This window comes from Brienomyrus brachyistius, chromosome 5 (genome assembly GCF_023856365.1).
Source record: "Brienomyrus brachyistius isolate T26 chromosome 5, BBRACH_0.4, whole genome shotgun sequence".
Taxonomy (NCBI): Eukaryota; Metazoa; Chordata; class Actinopteri; order Osteoglossiformes; family Mormyridae; genus Brienomyrus; species Brienomyrus brachyistius.
In genome coordinates, this window is record NC_064537.1 from 35,964,999 (window position 1) to 35,988,483 (window position 23,485).

A 23,485-nucleotide genomic window follows, 5' to 3' on the forward strand; every position below is an offset into this window, starting at 1 on the left:
GCCTCAGGCATGTAGGATCACATATCCACATATAACAGAGCTTAGATTCCAGGTGGCCTGAGACAAGGCCTACCCTGGTACAAGAGGTACTCGCTGGCCTAGGCACAAAAGGGGAGTTAGTGACCCCACACCCACACAGATAACAAGGGAGGCCAGCATTCCATTTATGGCCCAAAGATTTAGGGACAGCAGGGTGGACCTCGACGTGGATAGGGGTCCCTCAACTTGGCACACAACCCTCCCTGCCTTACATACCACAGACTCACCCAACACCCGAAAATTTCTTTTAAGTTTGGCTTTTACACAACTTCAGCCTCTGTTCATTGAGCGCTCACACTAGTCACTGCCTCTGTGCAAACTGGCTACTACGCTATGAAACCTCACTCACCTGAAATATCGCGAGACTCTCAATGGCCGTGAGGGGAGCTTCTCTACCAATCATTTACATTGCCTGGTAATGTAGCTCGCTGGACAAGCATTCTAACCCAGGTTACTGTCGCGGAAACGCTCGCGATCACTGGGTGAGCGAGCAGGCAAAGTACGGGAAACCGGGGTTTAATCTCAGGACAGAGTGCAGGAAACATCAGACGCTAACTAACATCAATGATGGACAAGGGGAACTGGTCAGACCAGGACTTAAATACACAGAGACTAATCAAGCGGACAAAGCTGGAGACGATCAGGGAAATACACGTGGGTAATCAGGGGGCGTGGCACACACGAGGAGCGGACGAGCTGGGCATGACAGTTACTAAGCGATACTGGCAATTAGTGAATCCCATTTAAGTCTCACATTAACAGATTCACAGGGATTCCGCAATTAAGTTTGGAGGGACCAACCATTCAACATAACAATTAGTTAATAATTGCCATTAAATACTAATTAATTAAAACTTAATTAATTTCCTTATACACTGCTGGAGATACTAAAAATTTACCTGACCTAAATAATTCCTACAGGCATAAAGATATTGTTTTGGATATTGTGTGTCCATGTAGTCAATTTTGCAAGCCGTGAAGACCTTGGACAGATGGGCAAAAAGGGGGGGGGGGGCACCTGCAGGAAGGGATTCAAAGCTGCCGTAACAGAAACTGTGTCTCCATAATACTCATAGTATATCAATAGTAGAAGTCTAGCAGTACAGAAAAACAGCATGTTTTGAGAATTGAGCAAAATGGATCGATGTTACCCTGATACTAAGGTAGAACATGGAGAATTATATTGGTTCAGAGTTTGAGTTTGGTTTGTTGGTGTTTTGTGACCAATCAGGACTTGGCAGTCCTTATAGGGTATTAGGTGTTACAGTTTATTAACTGATTGCTTTTTGTGCTTGAGGTGCCTCGTGCCAGAGTGTTGGAGAGTTCATTTTATTTTCTTCCACACAGGTTACATTATAAAATATGACCTAAGTATCTCTATTTCATAGTGTGGAAAACCCAGTAATACTGACCTCAGTATCTCCAGGTTACAATGTGAATCCCCCAGTCCAGCAGAGAGCAGCTGTACTCCTAAATCTTGCAGGTCATTGTCACTCAGGTCCAGCTCTCTCAGGGGTGGGGAGTTTGATCTGAGGGCCGAAGCCAATGCCTCACAGCATTTCTCTGTGAGATTACAGCTGTTCAGCCTGAAAAGAAGCTTGTTATTATACACACAGATCTGTATATTTATTATATAATATATAAACTAATAAGAGGCACAATCTAAAAGAAAATACAAGCTAAATATGACTGTAACCTAAATCACTACAGTTAGAGAAAGTATTAAATATAGTTAAATTAAAAATGTTATTATTTAATTTTATTATTTTAATGAAATCTTCTGAAGGCCATCATGTTCCCTGTCTTGAAGAATATAGTTAGCATTTTTAATTCAAAGCACAAATTTCCTGAGACGTTTTGTGTGTAGGATATTCAGGAACTGGATCAATCTACTCAAAAGAGCAGCTGTTGGCACAAAACTGGTTCTCCTGTGAGGTTGCTGTGTATATTGACCATGAGTCATATGATCATTGACAGTGAGAAACTCTATCATAGGTTCTATAATCTATAGTTTTATTCAAACTACATTATCATAGAGACCATATTCCCAGTAATGTCCTGTACACATCATATCACATTATCTTCCATAGCCAGTTTGAATGAGAATTTGCTCTAAAATCCATTCAATGAGCACTGTTGCCGCACACCTCTGGGACCCACGTTCGAGTCTCCGCCTGGGTTACATGTGTGTGGAGTTTGCATGTTCTCCCCATGTCATCGTGAGGTTTCCTCCAGGTACTCCGGTTTCCCCCCACAGTCCAAAGACATGCTGAGGCTAATTGGTCTTGCTAAATTGCCCGTAGAAGTGCATGTGTGAGTGACTGGTGTGTAAGTGTGTCCTGCGATGGGCTGGCCCCCCATCCTGGGTTAATCCCTGCCTCGTGCCCAGTAGGATAAGCGGTTTGGAAAATGGATGGATAGATCCATTCAATGACAGGTAAATATATATATAGTCTTGTGAAAAATAAAGTACACCCTCCATCAGTTAGAACATTTTACGTATCAGGATATAAATAAAATCATCTCGACCTTAGTAGATCTTAAAATTAGATAAAATACAACCTCAGATGAACAACAACATATGACATTACACCATGGCATTATTTATTTAACAAAAACTAAGCCAAAATACAGAAGCAGTGTGTGAAAAATTAAGCACACGCTGACTGCTTCCATAGGGATTAAGAGGGCCAGGTGCTGCTAATCAAATGCACTTGGCTAACTGATCATCCGCAAGTGTGACCATCGTTATATAAAAGACATCAATGATCCCAGTGAAGTAATTAAGGTAAGAAGGTCATTTCCAAACAATTTGAATCCATCGTTCTACAGTGAGTAAGATTATTCACAAGTGGAAAACATGAGTGTTGCCAGTCTTCCCAGGAATGGACATCCCAGCAAATTCACCACAAGGACAGACCATGCAATGCCCAGAGAAATTGCAAAAAACCTAAGAGCTACTGTACATCTCAGGCCTCGGTTAGCATGTTAAATAGTAAAGCTCATAGGAGTATAATTAGAAAAAGGCAGAACAAGAATGGCTTGTTTGGAAGGGTTGCCAGGAGAAAGCCTCTTCTATCTAAAAAGAACATGGCATCACAGCTTAGGTTTTGCAGAGTGGCGTCTAAACAAACCACAAGACTTCTGGAACTATGTCCTTTGGACAGACAAGGCCAAAGTGGAGATGTATGGTCATAATGCACAAATGGACAGAGCCACGTTTGGTGAAAACCAAACATATCACACCACATACCAACTGTCAAGCATGGTAGTGGAGGGATAATGATTTGTGCTTGGTTTGCAGCCATAGGATCTGGGCACCTTGCAGTCATTGAGTCAACCATAAACTCCTCTGTATACCAAAGCATTGTAGAGTCAAATGTGAGGCCATCTGTCCAACAGCTGAAACTTTGCTGAAATTGGGTCATGCAACAGGACAATGATCTCATGCACACCAACATATCTATAACTGAATAGCTGAAAAAGAATATAATCCAGGTGTTCCAATGACCCAAATTCCAGACCTGAACCCGATTGAAATGTTGTGGCGGGACCTTAAGAGCTGTGCATAAATGAATGTCCGCAAACCTCAATGAACTGAAGCAATGCTGCAAGAATCGGCCATAATTCCTCCACAACAATGTGACATGTAGCAGCTAAACAAAATCTCTTATCTCCTCTACAAACTGTTGTATGTTTCATAAGTAAGACCCTGTTGCAGATCAGCTTTGGGTTAAGCTAACCGGAGGCAGAGCCAAAGACCATGGACAATAATCCGGGCGATCGGCATCGGTTCCAGGAGGGTTGAGACGAAAGTCGAGGTAAGTGTTCCAGGCAAGGGTCGGGCAATGGGCATTGGTACTGAGAGGGATGGGCAGAAACACGGAATCTAGGAGGCGAAGCAGCAGTCGATACACAGGGAATCAGACACAGGGAAAACTGCTCGAACTCAGGGACAAACCATAAAGATCTCACGTAGATCAACAAACTGGGTCACCAGAAGTAGAGTACTGATCAAGAGAGAACTTGAAATCGCGGGGATAGGTGGGTCTAAAAATGGAACAACCATAAAAACTGGGCAATAGGGCTCATCACCTGAGGGAAACACCATCCCAGTTCACCAGTTACTGGAGGCCCCGCCCCCTGCAACGGACATCAGACAGACAGCAAATGCCTTACCACCATCCACCATTTGGGGAGGGGGTGGGGGCAGAACAGGAGAAGCCAGATGACTGGTCGCATGGGGCCAAAGCAGAGATACGTGGAAAGCCAGATGGATGCGCTGCATAGATTGCGGTAGCTGGAGATACACCACAGAGAAATTAACAACATTGGAAACTGAAAACGGGCCAACCCCAGGAACGGTGACGGCATTGAAGGAAATGATACACTACCAGAACTGTGACCTCTCCTTCTAGGGTTGGAAATAGCGGGGGCTGATACCCCAGCCAGCACTGGAATGGTGAAAGACCCGTAGCAGAGACTTGTGCGCATATTCTTCCTAGGACAGATAAGTACACCATGTACTGGGGGAGTGGGAGGCCAGACAACGCAACATTCACTCTAGGTCCTGGTTGGCTCAGTCTGACCATTGGACTGGGGATGAAACCCAGAGGACAAAATTGCAGTGACGCCAAGAAGTTTGCAGAACTCCTGCCAAAAAAGGGACACAAACTGGAGACCCCTATCAGAGACAATGTCAGCTGGCAGACCGTGGAGCATAAAAACATGATCGACTAATAGCTGGGCAGTTTCTTTGGCCAAGGGGAGCTTAAGGAATGGGAATGAAATGGAAATGGACTGCCTTGGAAAATCGATTGACCACAGTAAGCACCCCCATGTTCCCAGTGGATGATGGAAGTCCAGTCACAAACTCCAAAGCAATATGTGACCAGGGCCAGCAAGGAATGAGTAGGGGGCGCAACAGAGCAGCTGGGGGCTGGGACAGGGTACTGTTACGCATGCAGACTGGGTAAGCTACGATATAGCTCTGAATATCCTGAAGCATAGATGGCCACCAGAAACGCTGCTTTAAGTTGGCTGTAGTTCCACGAAGCCCTGGTTGGCATGCTAGGAGGGAAGAGTGCCTCCATTGGAGTGTTCGAGTACGCATAAATTTTGGGACATAGAGTCTTTTTGGGAGGCCCCCTGCAGGAGGATGAAGGAAGCCCTGTACTAGCTGGACCGCGTCCTCAATACCACAGGATACAGCCCCAACAAAGCAGCTGGGTGGCAGAATGGGGCTGGGGTCATCATCATCAGTCTGCTGTGATACCACATCACGTTTGCAGTTCTTCACCCCAGGCTTAAAAGAAAACAAGAAATTGAAGCGGGGAAAAAATAGTGACCACCTAGCTTGGCAGGCATTAAGGCGTTTAGTGGACTGTAAATATTCAAGGTTTTTATGGTCTGTTAAGACCAGAAATGGTTTCATTGTTCCCTCTAACCAGTGCCTCCACTCCTCCAAGGCCAGCTTCATGGCGAGCAGCTTGCAATTCCCAACATCATAATTCCTTTCAGCTGATGTCAGTTTATAGGAGAAGAAAGCACGGGGTGGATCTTGTCATCCTCTGCCAATCTTTGAGATAAAATAGCCCCTACCCCTGTATCAGAGGCACCGATCTCAACAATAAACTGCCTTGAGGGGCCCAGTAACTGTAAAATAGGCACAGAGAAACAACCCCACAGGTTGGAGAAAGCCTCTTGGACCTTGGGGATTCAATGAAATGGAACCTTGGAAGAGGTGAGTGCACTTAGTGGGGTAGCGACCATACTGTACCCCTGGATAAAATGTTGATAGAATTTAGCGAACCGCAGAAACCACTGCAGATCCTTCCGCGTGCAAGGTTACGGCCACTAACTGACTGCCTTCACTTTGGAAGGGTCCATTTTGACCGTGCGTTCCGCAAAGACAAACCCTAAAAAGTATATGGTGCATTGGTGCAAATTTAGCAAACATTCTGCATATGGTCCTCTTTGTTCCGTGAAAAGATTAACATATTGTAAAGGTAAACAAAAACAAACCAGTTTAGCATGTCCCGCAGGACCACATTGACAGTTTTTTGAAAGACGGCTGGGGCATTGGTAAGACCAAATGGCATTACAAGATACTCATAATGGCCACCAGGCGTGTTGAACGCAATCTTCCACTCGTCACCTTCCTGAATCTTGATTAAGTGATAGGCGTTCCTTAGGTCCATGCTTTTAAGCTTTGTGAAGATCCGTGCACCCTGTAATTGGTCCATGACAGATGACAGCAATGGCAGGTGGTAACGGTTCTCGATGGTGATTTCACTTAAGCCTCTGTAGTCTATACAAGGGTGAAATGGGCCATCCTTCTTCTCAGCAAAAAACAAAAATGGCTCCCGCAGACAAAGAGGAGGGCTGTATAATTCCTGTGGCTAATGCCTGCCCTATATATTCTTCCATGGCAGTCCTTTCTGATGCAGAAAGTGAGTAAAGGCATCCCCTAGGCGAACTTGTACCCGGGAGCAGGTCAATGGCACCATCATATGGGCAGTGAGGTGGAAGGGACAATGCCCGGGACTTACTGAATACTCCAAGCAGATCCTGATATTCAGCAGGTACTTTGGAGAGATCAAGAGCCTCTTCAGAGAAGGAGGGGACCACTGGCGACAGGGCAGAGCGCGGGCAGTGAGAATGACATGACGGGGGCCAGGCGGTAATAGGGCCCTTGCCCCAATCAATATGTGGGGTATGCCTGAGGAGCCATGGGTGCCACAATACCAGCGGGGCCTGGGGGGAATCAATTATAAACATTATATTATATTTTCTGTGTGATTACCAGATAAATGGAGACTCACTGTGATGGTAGTGTGGGTCACCATTGCCATTCTTCTTCCTGTGAGAGATTGAGCCTCCAGGGGAACCCAAACTAGTGGTCCTCAGCCCCTGAATCAATGAGGGCTGCTAGAGAGCTGATGTAGCCCCCAGGACACTACGGCAGGCAGGAGAGTTCTTTGTGGGGAAAAGGGTAGAGCTGAAACCACTCCCACCAATACCCTCTTCCTTACTGGTAGGGTGCAGCCTTTTATTGGGCGCAACGCAATTAAATGCACCTCCGAGGTCCAAAAAACTCGATCCCTTCCCCGACACACCCTCTCTGGCTGAGAGAGCCGATTGTCAATGTGGAGAGCCAAATCAATTAAATCCTCCAGTGTATGGGGGGGATCGCATGTAGCCAGTTCATCTTTAATAGTTTCCGTCAGCCCCTGAGAAAAAGTGTCGAACTGCATAGCCTAACCACAGCTGCAAGACATTGGCAGTGTTATGAACTGGACAGCATAATCCAAAACTGACAGATTACCTTGGCGGAGTTGCAGCAGTTCATGCTCCGCCTGATTCGGAGTGGTCAAAAACATGCTTCATCTCTTTCGCGAAGCTGGAAAAGCGAGCACGAAATGAGGCTACGGTATCCCAAGCTGCCATCCCCTACTCGGTAGGAAAAACGGATGGCTGCAGATTGAAAATAATGGAACACTGGGATAAAAAAGACCGGCATGAATCAGGCTTATACTGACTGGGAGGTGACAGGCGGGTTTCACATGCAGAGTGGACCGACGGTGTGACGGAGGGACTAGAACGAAGCTGTTGAACATGGGAGACCAGTTCCAACAAGCCAGCGTAAAGAGATACTAATGACTCCCCGATCGCTGTCAACTCCAATTGGTGATGCCCCAGGAGGATCCCATGCTTACCCAGGGCTTCCAAATTTCGCTGGAGACCGTCCTGATCTGCTGGGTTCATCTCTTTGGCGAGATCTTCTGTTGTATGTTTCAGAAGTCAGACACTGATGCAGATCAGCTTTGGGTTATGGTAACCGGCGGCAGAGCCAAAGACCGTAGTCGGTAATCTGGGTGAGGGTCGGGCGATCAGTGTCGATTCCAGGAGGGTTGAGGCAGTGTTCCAGGCAAGGGTCAGGCGATTGACGTCGGTACGGAGGGATGGGCAGAAACATGGAATCTAGGAGGCGAAGCAAGAATCGATAAACAGGGAACTGGACACAGAGAAAACTGCTCGAACTCAGGGGCAAACCATGAAGATCTCGCGTAGATTAACAAACCGGGTCACCAGAGTATTGATCAAGAGAGAACTTTAAATAGCTGGGATTGGTGTGTCTAGAAATGAAGCAAACAACAAAACCATAAAAACAAGGCGATAGGGCTTCCCTGAGGTGACGAGCTCTATCGGTCGGATTCCCTGGGGGACGTGGCTAGGATGACGGTAAAGATTACCCAGAGTGATCCATGACACAAACTTGTAAAATATATCATTTTAACAGCTTTAATAAAATAAATAGCCAAATAAATGTGAATTTATATAAAATGTGTATAACAAGTTGTTAGCACATCAACCTCCAAGGACTTTTCATGGACTTTACCTTCCAAGCCCTGAATTTGCCTTGCTAAACGTGAGTACATCGCCATAGTTCTAGTTCCTGTTCCATGTTCCAAGTGCAGTATATTTAGTTATTCTTCTCCCATCATTATCAGTATGTTTATCTGTGAGAAGTGTCATCTAGTAGCTAGGCTGACAGAGAAGACTGCAGTGGTAGAGGGAGTTATCCAGACATTACGAGAGATTCAGGAGAGTGAAGATTTTATAGATTCAGTGTTAGCGGTTCCAGATATGTCTGTGATAGGTAGTCAGTGTCCCCCCTCTAACAGCAGAGCCTTCGCAATAAGGCGAGTGGATGACAACAAGGCTGCACAGTTGTAAATATAAACCTAACTCACATCAGCACCATTCACCCATTCACATTTCCAACAGGTTCTCCCCACTCAGTGAAACACCCCCTGAGACGTCTGTTGAAGGCTCTCTGGTTATTGGAGATTCTTTTTTAAGAAACGTGACCTTAATGACTCCAGCGACCATAGAAAGTTGTCTACCTGGTGCCAGAGCAACCAACTTCTTGGCAAATTTAAAAGTGCTGGCTAACAGTAACTGAAAATATTTTCAGATTGATATACACCTCAGTACTAATGTTGTCCGACTGAAGCAATCAGAGATCACTAACACAAATTTCAGGTGTGCAAGAACATGTCTGTGTCAGAAAAGTGCTCTGACCCCATCCCTGCTTGACATGCCTTATGCCTTACAGAGACCTGGCTTAAATCGAATGAATTCAATGCACTAAATAAATCTACTCCAGCTAAATACAGTTATAAGCATTACCCTTCAATCATGCTTCGATGTGTGAGATTCAGGCGCACTCTCAATATTCACGTCTAGGCTAAAAACACACTTGTTTAGTCTAGCTCATATTGTCTGTAGTTCTAACTCTGGCTAACTGCTCATTCCTAGTTAGACCTATAGTGTGAGGTGTAGAGCTGGGTGTGGATCAGTTTCATTGGCATTGAATGAACTGAACTGTCAGTGCTGTCACTGTAGCCTCATACTCCCTTGTGGAATTACAGTGCTGACATTTCAAGGACTCCCCATGCCTGTGTTCCTACTTGCCTCTGCCTCCTACTTATGCTGCCATAGCCATATCTTGGACATTGGCACTTTGCCATCTTGCTCATTTGACTTCCTTTGCTGACCCCCGGAGGATGGAATCCCCCTTTGAGTCTGGTTCCTCCCAAGGTTTCTTCCTTCTAGGAAGTTTTTCCTTGCAACTGTTGCCTCTGGATTCCTCAATGGTGGCTTTGGGCGGGGTGGGGGGGATAATATAAAGTGCTTTGGGACAATGTAATGTGAAAATGTATCATACAAATAATACTGAATTGAAAATTGAATTGATAGAGTCATACAGAAAATGAATACTTGAAGTTATTGCAATTGAAGGTTTTTCTACAAGTTTTTGAGTCATGGGGTATATAGTAAAACCTTGGATTGCAAGTAACTTGGTTTGTGAGTGTTTTGCAAGATGAGCAAATTTTTAAAGTAAATTTTAACTTGATAAACGAGCGAGGTCTTGAAATATGAGTATTACGTATACGCTTTGTCTGCCTAGCGTCACATAATCACAACTGAGCCGACGGTTCTTCTCTCTCCCTTGCTGCGGGGTTGTGGGTAATCGTTTCCCATGCCCGGTCTCTGTCGGTGTGCCTCACTCGTATACTCGTAAAATTTATTAGAAAAGCACCACCCGAATAAGGCCATAGCAGTGCGAGCCATGAATCTGTTTAACAACAATGCAATGTCTACATTTCCGCAAAATCGAAAAGGAGGCAAAAACGGCTGTCATTGGATAGGTTCCTTGTTAAAGTCACACAAAAAGAAAAAGATTCCAGTGAGCCAACAGATAGCAGTGATTCCGTTAGTTAGAGTGAAAGTCGTCCTACGAAATAACCCTCTTCTTCTCCTCTCTCTCATCTACCTCGCACCATCCACAATTCTTTTCAAAGGTAAAGTGCAGGTTAATTTGTTTTATGTATTTTTACTTTATGTTTTATATTAATCATTTTTATATTAATATTTTTGGGTTGTGGAACAAATCATCTGAGTTTCCATTATTTCTAATGGGAAAATTCACTTTGGATTACAAGCACGTTTCCGGAACTGATTATGCTCGCAATCTGAGGTTTTACTGTACTTTTTCACACATAGCTTCTCTCTTTTGGCTTCATTTTTGTCAAATAAATAATGGCATAGTGGAATCTGCTGTGTATTGTTTTACACCTGACATTAGATTTAAATAATTTTAGAACCTGATAAGGACCAGATGTTTTTTTTTATGTCCAGCAACATAAAACCATAGAACTAAAGGAGGGTGTACTTTTTTTTTCATATGACTGTATCAGTTATTTTGTTGTTTCTATGTCCTTGAGACTCTGTAGCCAACTCTAAACTGTCATTTCATTAACTGCTCTGTAATGACCTTAAAAGGTGAATATTTATATAATGCTTTGAGCAGCACTGTGCATCAGTGATAAGCACTACAGCAGATATTTCTAAGGTTTCGGCTTCAGCTCCTGCCTGAGATGAGTGTGTACATGTTTATATGGGATTTGAATGATGTCCAGACAAGCTTAAGTTTTTAAAGTGAGACTTGAATTCCTGATCCCATAAGTTAAATCCTTTTTTCTGTATTGCAGTACCTGGGAACTTGTTAAATCACCATTATGCTACTTGGAGAACTACCAATTCTTTGAAAATAAATATTACTTTTAAACAAATATTTTGAGTATTTTTGAGCTCATTCATCCCAATGGGAAAAGTGTGTTTTCTTTCTCTCCATGAGACTCACAGACACATATACAGGTGAGGGGAAGTTTGGGGGTCGCAGTGCAAGGTCGGCCAGTGCCCCTGCGGTGATTGTCATTAAGCACCCTGCTCAAGTGCCCGACAATGACATCACTCTGCCAGACAGAAGATTTGAACCAGTGGCTTTCCACTCATGGGCACAGAGTCCAAACCCACAGAGCCACATGTCACACTCCATACTTCCTCCAGTATCCAGAATGGTAAAGAATGTCTGAGTGGTTTTTCCACTATTGAGGCACACTGGACCATACTGTAAAATTCTGGCTCTTGGTTATTTGTCACACAAAGGATGGTGACTATTGTTTTTTTTTCCTTTTACTATGTTACTAACTACAATCAATATAAAATCTGGCTTCCAGATTGTCATGGAGAAAAAAAATCTATATTTGTTATTAATCCAACGGGGAAATAAGGTATACATTTTCACTATATATTTTAAACAAAGTTAATATATTAGTACTGTCCATGTTATTCGTGGGAAAGCACACAGAGGGCTCTGTTTTGACAATCTCAAACAAAGCATAAAGCAAAAGGTTCAGCTAACATTTTAGGGTATGTAGAAATCCATTTTGCCATTTTGACAGAGGAAAAAACAGACTTTGCACAAGCACAAAGCTCAAAAACGTTGTCCTAACTCTGGATCAATCACAATATGCATACTTGACTGTACTGTGCTCTTGTGTACGTTTTTTACGTCGTCTTCCATTGCCAAAGATCCATTCCAATACTAAGAGCACAAGGAAAAATCCATGGATGTTGGTCTTGCTCTGCCCCAAATATCAAGGATACATCGGTTGCATCCTTGTTGAACGAGACCAATCCCATAACTCATTGTGCCCCAAGTTAATTCTTGGAAGGCTAGTTAGCAAGATCGGTCTTGCCCTGACCACAAGTACAGTCTTTATGTTCTTGGTATTGAGATTCATCCTCGCTTAATTATTCAGAGGTGTATTTTGGGCATAACATGTAATGAACCAATCAGAATGGTATGTCACCTGTATTGCACTTTCCGTCGGTGAAAAATAGGGCCCAGAGTTTTTTTGTGCATTTACTATTACGATAAAGATATTCTATTCTATCCCCAGAAAGGTGCAGCTGGAGCTAGCAGAGAGTGCCAGTGAGCAGCCACAGACAGCAGTCTTATTGAAGATCATATGAACACACTGCTGACAATAAGACTCACATACCATTTATAAACACTGTAGATCAGGGGTATTCAAGGGTATTCAGGGGTATTCACTGTAGATCAGGGGGGGTAGAGGGGTTCACCTCGGTAGATTTCACCAACTGGGGGGAGTCATATGGACTACCAGATTCAACTGTGTTTTGGTCCAATTTCAAGCCATGGTCCACCAATCGAGTATCCCTGCTCTGGATAAAGACCCCTTGCTGTTTCTACAGTGGGTTAGGACTCTGTGCTTGTGATTTAAAGGCATAAAGGACGGTAACAGAACTGTTACTTTTTGGGTTTTTTCTACATAACTATCTTCATTCATTAGAGAATCGGACTTCCAGATTATTACATAGCCAGCCTGGTTACTAATCCACAAGGAAAAATATTGTTTAATTTATTTTGCTGATGTGTGGCTCAGCAGTTTAGGAAGCTGTACTGGTGACTGGAATGGCACCGGTTCAATTCCCAGCATTGGCACAATGATTTCACTGTTAGGTCATAGAGCAAAGCCCTCAACCCTCAATTGTTCCAGCTAAATAGGTTAAATGTAAATGTTTCAAGCAATGTTAATGTATCACTGCCACATACATTACTTTCACATCCTCACTTTACTTACAGAGCTGTCCTAGAATTCTTGATCACAGGCAGCAGCCTCTGACGACCTTCATCTGATGTGATGAATTTCTTCAGATCAAACACATCCAGCTCCTCATCTGACATCAGTAACACAAAGGCCAGGGCTGAATACTGTGCAGGTGTGAGGTCTCTTGCTGAAAGACTTCCTGAATTCAAGTATCTTTGTACCTCTTCTACTAGAGAATTGTCTCCCACTTCATTCAGACAGTGAAACAGGTTGATAGTCCTTTCTGGTGACAAATTTTCTTGTATTTTCTTCTTGATATATTGGACTGATTCATTAATGTTTTGTGATCTGATTCTTTTCTGTGCCATTAGCCTTTGTATCAGAGTCTTACTGGAGTTTGTTGAGAGGCCAAGGAGGAAGCGGAGGTAGAGGTCCAAGTGTCCATTCTTGCTCTCTAATGCCTCATCCACTGCAGTCTTCAGCAGATCAGCTGATGAGTTTGATACAAACACGTATAAAGCAGCAAGATACTCCTGAATGCTCAGATGCACAAAGCAGTACACCTTCTCCTGATACAAGCCAAATTCCTCTTTAAAGACTTCTGTGCACACTCCAGAATACACTGAAGCTTCAGTGACATCAATGTCATTCTCTGTCAGATCTTGCTCATAAAATATGAGATTGCCTTTCTTAAGGTTTTGAAAAGCCAGTTTACCAAGTTTTAAAAGGAATTTCTTGCCAGATTTAGAGCATTTATTAAATCTGGTTTCATAGTTTATCATGCATCCATCCATCAATTTTCTGTACCAGACGGCCCTATTCAGTGTTACGGGGGTCTGGAGCCTATACTTGTCATTTTTTAAACTGGTCTGAAAGATCAGGAAGTGTGTGTACATTTCAGTGAGAGTCTTTGGAATTTCTCCACTGTCAGTCTCAATAAAAAGCCTCTCAAGAACAGTGGCTGAAATCCAGCAGAACACTGGTATGTGGCACATGATGAAAAGGGCCCTTGATGATTTCACATGTGTGATAATCCTGCAAGCCAGGTTCTGATCACTAAATCTCTTCCTGAAATACTCCTCCTTTTGGGAATCATTGAATCCTCGTATCTCTGTCACCCGGTGGATGCACTCAGGAGGAATCTGATTGGCTGCTGCTGGGCGAGAGGTTACCCAGAGGAGAGCAGATGGAAGCAGATTCCCAGTAATGAGGTTAGTGAATAGCACATCCAGTGATGTTTTCTTTGTTACATCAAACCAGCTCTCATTGTTCTGAAAATCTAGAGGAAGACGACACTCATCTAGACCATCAAAGATAATCAAGATTTTGTACCTACACAGTTCATTGGCATCAAATGATTTCAAATCTGGAACAAAGTGGCAAAGCAGTTCAATCAAACTATATTTATCCTTAATCGAATTCAAATCCCGGAAAGGAAGAGCAAATATGAAGTGAACTTGCTGGTTTGCTTTTCCTTCAGCCCAATCTAGAATAAATTTCTGCACAGAGACTGTTTTCCCGATACCTGCCACCCCTTTAGTGAGTACAGTTCTGATAGGTGTCAGACGTCCACTTAAGGGTTTAAATATATCATTGCACTTGACTGTAGTATCTTCTGTTAGTCTTTTCTTTAATGTTGCTTCAATCTGTCTCACTTCATGTTCGTCATTGACTGCTCCAGTCCCACCTTCAGTTATGTAGAGTTCTGTGTAAATCTCATTGAGAAGTGTTGCGTGTCCTTCCTTAGCTTTCCCTTCAAATACACGCTCAAATTTCTCCTTCAGGTTACACTTTATTCTTTGCTGACATTGCGGCATGAGTTCCCCTGAAAAGAAATGCAAGGAAAATATATTAGTTCTCATTGTGATCCTGACCAGTATAGGAGGTAGAATATTTATAAAAATAACAAAAACACAGTTTTTTCACTATTTCACTATGATAAATGAAACTTTACATTTCAAATCATCAGACCACATATATGTACAGAATAGGATAAAGCTCTTACTTTTCTGAAATATATCACACAGCTCACTTCCTGCTTGGTTGCCTGTAATAAGGGAGAATTTCGAAATCATTTCTATCTTCAACATCAGTACCTAACAAACTGTCCATCATTTTCCAGATAATACTATATAATATTCTCATTTTCCAAAAGCTTAAAAAAGTTATATTTTAGAAGAACAAGAAAAGTTGAGAAAAATATAATTACACTTCCAAAGGTGTTTTTTCAATCTCTGAGCAAGGTCATTCAGGTTCATCTTCTTCAATATTTCAAGCGTGACTTTGAGAGCACCTTCTTCAGAATAAGAACCTATCATCATGTCAATGACATCCATTTTATCCAGGTGCATCACCTGACCCCTGGGAATGGGCTTTACCCCCATGTGACTCAGGTTCCATTTAAACTCCTTCTGCTCTTCATCACTGAGCTCCTTCAAATAGTCCAGCAAGAGGACCGCGAGCGACATCTGGATCTGCAGAATGTTGGAGATGAGTTCCCGAGATCTCACAAACACGTACTGGGTCACTCAGACGCATGCACTGACATTTCCGTTAATAGAAATCAGTTGTCGTGCTCACAGTCTTATTTTTTTTCTTTCATTTTCTATATTATAAAACCTTTATTTAATCAGGTTATTTCCACTGATTTGAAAAATCTCTTTTAAAAGAGAGACCTGTCTAAGATAAAAATAAAAAAGGTTTAAGACCCAAAAGAGCACGTTGAAACAATAGTCAAAAAGGACTAAAAATGTCATTTAAAAATATTAATCTCTCTCTCTCTCTCTTTATATATATATATATATATATATATATATATATACACTGCTTAAAAAAAATTAAGGAACACTTTTTAATCAGAATACAGCATCAAGTCTACGAGACGACCCCCAAAACAGGAATGGTTTAACAGGTGGAGGCCACTGGCATTTTTCCCTCCTAATCTTTTCTGATGGTTTTTTCACCAGTTTTGCATTTGGCGACGGTCACTACTGGTAGCATGAGGTGATACCTGGACCCCACAGAGGTTGCACAGGTAGTCCAACTCCTCCAGGATGGTGCATCAATACGTGCCATTGCCAGAAGGTTTGCTGTGTCTCCCAACACAGTCTCAAGGGCATGGAGGAGATTCCAGGAGACAGGCAGATAGATACTCAAGGAGAGCTGGACAGGGCCGTAGAAGGTTCATAGCCCATAAGCAGGACCGGTATCTGCTCCTTTGTGCAAGGAGGAACAGGATGAACACTGCTGGAGCCCTACAAAATGACCTCCAGCAGGCCACTGGTGTGAATGTTTCTGATTGATTGGTCAGAGACAGACTTCATGAGGGTGGCTTGAAGTCCCAATGTCCTCTAGTGGGCCCTGTGCTCACTGCCCAGCACCATGGAGCTCGATTCGCATTTGCCATAGAATACCAGAATTTTCAGGTCTGCCACTGACACCCTATGCTTTTCACAGATGACAGCAGGTTCACCCTGAGCACATGTGACAGATGTGAAAGGGTCTGGAGAAGCCATGGAGAACGTTTTGCTGCCTACAGCATTGTTCAGCATGACCGGTTTGGTGGTTGGTCAGTGATGGTCTGGGGAGGCATATCCATGGAGGGACGCACAGACCTCTACAGGCTAGACAACGGCACCTTGACAGCCATTAGGTATCAGGATGAAATCCTTGAACCCATTGTCAGACCCTATGCTGGTGCAGTGGGTCCTGGGTTCCTCCTGGTGCACGACAATGCCCGGCCTCATGTGGCAAGAGCATGTAGGTAGTTCCTGGAGGATGAAGGAATTGATATCATTGACTGCCCCTCACGCTTGCAGATCTAAATCCAATAGAACACCTCTGGGACCTTATGTTTTGTCCATCTGATGCCACCAGGTGGTCCAGATCTGAGAGGAGATCCCCCAGGACACCATCCGTGGTCTCATTAGAACCATGCCCCAACATTGTCAGGCATGCATACAACCACGTAGGGGCCATACAGGAGTTACTGTAATGAAATTTCAGCAAAATGGACTAGCCTGCCGCATCATTTTTCACTTTGATTTTGGAGTGTCGTTGAATTCAACCCTCTGTAGGTTGATAATTTCATTTCCATCAAACGATGTGGCATCCTTTCTTTCCTAACACATTACCCCATCCACATCAGTATAGATATCCAGCATGATTTTTTTCCCCGTTGATATATGATGTGTTTTCAAAGTGTTCCTTTATTTTTTTGAGCAGTATAATGTTATATAGTAACATTTCGTGTACTATGGTATGATAAGGTAGTAGCTTGCGAAAAGAGATTGGGCTTCTTGTCTACTATTTTCAGCAACATTCACCTGAAAATAGTTAGTCATGTTAAGAACTCAATCTTTCCTGACTTTTACTATCTGGTATTTATAGCCTTAACAATATCATATGCCAAAACGATATAGCCAAACCTCTTCATCGGAATGGTGAGCCATCGCTTAGATGATTATGGGTGTATAGCACAGTCTGACTCTGTAATCAAAACCATGTTGTAATGAATGTAATGTTCACTTTATATTCAAAATTCATTTTACCAGGTGTAATATCATTCAACCAATGCAAACCAACCAGTTTCTAATTACACACGGAGTTTTGAATCACAGAGATGTACACTGATCGTTTAGATTAATAACCATGGGCCGTATTCTACAATGTCAAACAAGCACATAATCATTTGCTTTTAAGCACCTTTCCAACTATATGCTCTGGAAGGCTGTATTTGTCACAGGCCAGGATTAACAGGCTACATTACCCAGAATACCTTGCTCTCGTCTGTAGGTCCCCAGTGGCTGATAGCTGTTGTCAGTTTGGAATGGGCTCTAGGCACACAAGGTCTGTTTCCATGTTTCCATTAGATGTCATGCCAGCAGTCGAGCTTCTAGTTTGTAGCAAGTAACCAATCTGAAAAAAACACAGGGTGATGGGGATTCATTTATAAAAAAAATGTTTGTAAATTCATGCAGGAGGGGAAATATTTCATTTACAAAACCTCGTATAAACTGTGTTACACTTCATGCCAGTTATAAATATCAAATAACAAAGATCAAAAAAACATTTGCAGGAATACAAGCAGGATTCATATGAAAAAAAAATTATGGCAAGGCAACATATTTTTTTAGCTTGCCAGCTAACATTAACTGACTAGACTTTAATTGACATAACAAGTCGGTGACCTTGTTTCATCCAAAATTGGTGGAAAAGGTAAAAAGTTATTAAAATGATCTTTGATCATTTGGCTCTCACTGGAGCAGTTCACAGCCGAGTGTGAAGCAGCTGGGATGAAAATCAGCACCTCCAAATCCGAGACGATAGTCCTCAGCCGGAAAATGGTAGAGTGCTCTCTCCGAGTCGTGAAGGAGGTCCTTCCCCAAGTGGAGGAGTGTAAGTATCTTGGGGTCTTGTTCATGAGTGAGGGAAGGATAGAGCAGGAGATCGACAGGTGGATCGGTGCAATAATGGATGGATGGAGGGTCCAGAGAGGCAGGAGAAGACCCTGGGCAGAATGTCATGCCATCATAGGCTAACACACTTTGTAGAATTTAGAGGACTAAATTCACCCAACTGCATGTCTTCGAAAGGACATGCCAGCTGTACTCACATAGAATGTGTGGTGGATTCAAACCCCTGTTGGTAGAGGTGTGAGGCAACCTTTCGATCCACCAGGCTGTTGAAACAGAACAAAATAACCCATCATTAATATATTTAAGAATGAGTGTGGTACTTTATTTCTTCAAACCATCCAGGAAGTTTAAAAATTCCGTAGTCAGGAAGGAAGTCATGGAGACTATATTTTGATTTTATTTATGAGTAAAAAATAGATCAGGAAAATAAAAGCAAAAAAGAAGCAGGTAGGAAAAAAGACTGATGCTGAGATCATTGAATAACAGATAAGAGCAGCTGGCTTAGGAGGACCCAAATGAAGAACATGAGGTCAGGTCTGGAGAGAGAGAAGAACACTATTCAGCTGATATTGCTGTCAATTATAATATATAATTATTATATTAAATTTTTTTGAATTATACAGGAATTCATTGATTTGTGTCAGCATTTGCGACCAGGACCACCGGACACAAGTCAATTTTGGCAATAGTTACAGTAATGAGGCAAGACAAAAAGTAGAGTATTGCAATATGCACACGGTATTTTACAGCTAATAATAATGTAAATATAAAATCACAACACTTCATAATAAAAAGCAATAAATGCCTCATCTGTCGTTTCCCTTTTTTGGCTGCTGGCCATCCCATTCTGTGTTCCCCCAGTGTCCCTTGGATAGTTCCTAATGTGTTCTGCTGTTTCCTAGGCTGCCACATGACTTAATAGGTTGATCAAGCAGCCTTTTCTTGTTTGTAATTTTGACCATTTACAATATGTTTATTTTCTTCATCTATGTATTTGTGTTATGGTTTGGTGTTGTTCCGTTTGTAGTAATGTTCAGTTACCCTTGTTTTCTACTCTCCATTTAGTGTCCTTTATCTGTTGATTGCCCTCACTCTGTGCTTGTATTCCTAGTGATTATTAATACTCACACCAGTCTCCTGTTGATCCTTGTTACATATTTATTTACCAGCCTTTGCTTTAGTCTTCAGCTGGTCATTATATATGTTGCTTTGCATTTGCTTCCAGTTTTGCTTTGTGTATTTTTTTCCCTAATTGTGTAGTTTGTTCCTGTGCTGCTCCCTGCTTACTTCATTGTTTTTTTACCCACTGCCATGTTTTAGACCCTTGTGCTCCCTTTTGTTTCTTGATTCATTAAATAAAGTCCCTTGTTTTGTTTGAGATACAATGTGGATCATCTTTTATTGTGCCTGTCTGTAACAGTCTCTCGATCAGTGTGTATTTACTATGGACCTTGGACGTAACTGCAATCAGATGAGGTTACTTGATAGGGTGTAAGTCGACAGACACCTGTATACATTTAGATGGCAATTTAAATGGATAGAAGTGGTCTTATGATCAAAATATCATAAAATGTTAAAATAATAATAATAATGCTCAGTAATTTAAAAGGCACACATTTTTATATGTTGTTGAAGATATTATATCTAACGTACAGATACTGTTACAATTTCACCATTGATATTTACTGTAAGTATTTTGTTGTCCTTTGTACAACCATATTAGCATTAAACTTTGTGGCAACACTTTACTTGAGGGGGCACAAATAATGTAGTGTCATGCTATTACTTATGTATTATTCAGAAACTAAGTCTTAGTTACATATTGATCTCATGTTACATGTGCTATTATAGCTGTTAATTCTATAACACTTTGTGAAGTACTGAAGATACTACTAAGGAATTACTGAAGGAACAAGTAAAGAATGACACAAGTGAAATACTTACCTCATGTTTGTTCATCATTAATGAATCATGACACATGTTTTATCTTAAATAGCTACTATATTTGTTACTGATTTGTACTTCAGTGTTTGTGCCCTGTCACAAATTGGGTTGTGACAATATAGAGATGACCACATGTTATGTTTATAACATGCCAGCAAATTATCATAATTTTGCTAACATAAACATGAAGTACTTGCTGATAATTTGTGAATTTTCAACTTGTGAATTTTCCTGCCAACCCTAAGTAGAAATATTTGTAATATGAATTTGAATAATTATTCGCTGACTTCAACTTGTCATGCTTTACTATTGATTTCCAGTTTTGGCTTGTGTTTCAACAGGATCAAGTACAGTATGCAGAACAGTGTATTTTTCCTGTTGTATTCCTGAAACCTGAGGGGATGTTGCCATTACAATTTTGTAATATAGGTGCTTATAATTAGAGCCCTGCATTTGGACTTGGATCCCGTGGCAACGGAAATCTCGCAGGAGCAGGCGGTTTTAAGGTTGCTGCGGGTGGGAGCGGGTGGCTAAAAACAGACAGCGGGTCCCAAGATTTTTGGCAGGATGGAAAATGTAACTAATGTCATTTATTTTGTGTTATATATTCGTCTTTGTTCTGAGCCATTGTATTAAATGGGTTGTGAATCCATTGTGAATCAGGGTTCAGGATTCTCTTCTGTTTTTAAGCTGCTCTTGTTTGTTTATAATAATGTGATTTAAACATTTGTTGTATAGATTTGGTTATTGATTTTTTTTATAACTGTGCAGATATTTGCACATCTGATTAGTTTTTGGGCTCAGGTTACATTTATTTGCGATTCAAAGTTGAGAGATTTTTGGTGAATTTGTTTCATTTATTTAGTTCTTGTTCTATTGGAATAAAACATTTAATGCATATAAACTTATGTCATCATACAGTACATCCGTTAATGGATCTGCGGGTGCAGGCGGGACTGGACAGAAATATTGCAGGAGCAGGCGGGAGTGACAGAGACAGATAATGGGAGGCGGTAATGGTCAGAAATTCAGCGGGAACGGGATTAAAAAACAGTCCCGCGCAGGGCTCTATTTATAATCTGCTGGGGAAAACCGGGTTGTTAAGGGGGATGATTGAAAGCTATAATGAAAATTGATATTTTAGTCTATTGTAGGTTTTATGAATTAATTTGAATAGTTCTGTAGTTTGGAATTGTATATTTTAGAACTGTTATTATGGGATGTTTTGTATTATGAATGTTAATTGTTTGTTGATTTAATTGCTGCATGGGAAGGGGCTAAAGTTTATATATACCCTGTGGAGGCCTTTACTGGGGAAAGAAGTGTGCTAATCAGTGGGGTTGTTATTGATGCGGGGACTACCAGGTCCTGCCCTGGGGGAATAGTTTTGTTTTTTTATGTGTACCGTGACAGCCCTAGTAATGTGTAACATTAACAAAATAGCTTGCCCTCATGTTAAACAGAATAATAATTTTGTGATTCATTATAGTGCTAACTGTGAGATGAGGAATTACTTTTGTAACATTAGTAACTTAATGAGAGCTCAACAGGCTGTACCTGCAGCAGCGGGTTGGGGTTGAGGAGGATATTCCGGTTCCTGAAGACAAAACTGCGATAGATTGTGAGTGGGTTTTGGCAGATTTAGCTTATTACAAGCAACTTTGGACTTGTTTTTTTTGTTTTTGTAAAGTCACTTACAAATATTCCCAGATTCTTTGTGGGCCAGAGCAACACTATGGAAGGCCATTAGGGCCAAAACATCTTAAACTTTTCACCGAGAGGCAGTGTCATGCCCCACTCATCCGATCCTCCCGTGTGCCATACCCCCTCATCTACCCCGTGTGGAATCCCTGTGTTACCAGCTATTTCTTGTTGCTGTCATTGGTCCAATGTATTTAAGTCTGCGTTAGGTATGTTTTCCCCATTCCGATTATTGACGTCCGTCCTTGTATGGTGTTCCTTGTTGTATGGTGTTTTCTAATTAAAAACTTTGTTCACATGATTTCCTGGCTCCTGTGCTGCTTCCCCGCTCCGTGCCCAACTCAGTGCAGGACAGAATGACCGGACTCCAAGAGAAGACGCTTCAGCTGACCAAAGTTGAATACCTCGGTCTGGTTAATGAGGTAATTTATTAGGTGCAACAGCCCGAGGTACAGATGAACCCCACGGCTCATGCCCTGGCTGCTCACTCGGGGGACATTCTGGAAAAGATTTCTCTGTTAAAAGACACGCACCTCGCAAAAGAGGTGCGTGAAAATGTGCGGCAGATACAGAGAGGGGTGGCGGAGTCCATGATGCGGCGAGTAGCCATGGACAGTGGACTACCCTATGGTCCGCTGTCAGAACTACCAGAGGTGCCCCAGGACGGAAGAAATGGTGGAAAAGCCAAAGGCGGGAGGACGCACCAGAGGACTTCCTAGGGGGTCTCGGTTTCTGCTGTCTGTCCTGCTGCATGTTGGGAGGAGCCCCCCCAATCCGCAATCCGGTGGTTTTTACACTCGACGTCACCGCCACCGCTTCGCCTGAGCAGGTGCCCGAAGCCCACATCACCACTGCTTCACAGGAGCTTGTTGTTCGTCTGCCTGCAGCTGCCACCGCTTCATTGGCGCCAGAGTGTGCGAGCGAAGCCCATACCTTTCAGGGAACGCGCTTGGCACTGAGAGGTGGCAGGGATCATAGGGATGATATACTGTGGATCCCCAAGTCCCAGAAAAAGGTGCCACCCGCACCTGATTCACAACCTCTTGGTTCGCCCCCCATGGTTCTTGTGCCGGCGGTTCCTGCTCCACCCCCCGTGGTTCCTGCACTGGCGGTTCCTGCTCCGCCCCCTGTGGTTCCTGCGCTGGCGGTTTCTGACCCTCTCGCTCCAGCCCCCCTGGTTCCTGACCCTCCAGCTCCAGATCCCCTGGATCCTGCTCCCGTGCCGCCAGCTCCCATGGCCCCAGTCCCTGTGGAGGTCCCTGATTCCCAGACCACCGCTCCTCCCTCCTTAGAGGAGTTGGAGGAGGAGCTTGAGTAGGACCCCTCGGGGATTTCCTTGATTGTCCCACTGCACCCCTCCGGTGGGTCACCCTAGCCACCACTCCAGCAGGGCAGATC

The 23,485-nt window shown here is 42.8% G+C and overlaps 1 protein-coding gene across 6 annotated transcripts in view; it reads right to left on the reverse strand.

Moving 5' to 3' along the window:
* Positions 1-23,485, reverse strand: part of LOC125741656 (NACHT, LRR and PYD domains-containing protein 12-like) — a 38,554-nt gene that overhangs the window by 12,357 nt on the left and 2,712 nt on the right. For 3 of the 6 annotated variants that reach the window (XM_049012845.1, XM_049012846.1, XM_049012850.1), the window contains exons 3-10: positions 18,640-18,705; positions 18,334-18,534; positions 17,803-17,942; positions 17,453-17,513; positions 15,235-15,499; positions 15,031-15,072; positions 13,059-14,850; positions 1,452-1,625 (exon numbers count right to left, since the gene is read on the reverse strand). In XM_049012845.1, coding sequence (XP_048868802.1) covers positions 1,452-1,625; positions 13,059-14,850; positions 15,031-15,072; positions 15,235-15,499; positions 17,453-17,476 — 2,297 coding nt within the window. In that variant the 5' untranslated portion in view covers positions 17,477-17,513; positions 17,803-17,942; positions 18,334-18,534; positions 18,640-18,705. Of the gene's footprint in view, positions 1-1,451; positions 1,626-13,058; positions 14,851-15,030; positions 15,073-15,234; positions 15,500-17,452; positions 17,514-17,793; positions 17,943-18,333; positions 18,535-18,639; positions 18,706-23,485 lie in introns of all 6 variants that reach the window. The other 3 variants (XM_049012848.1, XM_049012847.1, XM_049012849.1) reach the window with 3 other exon arrangements.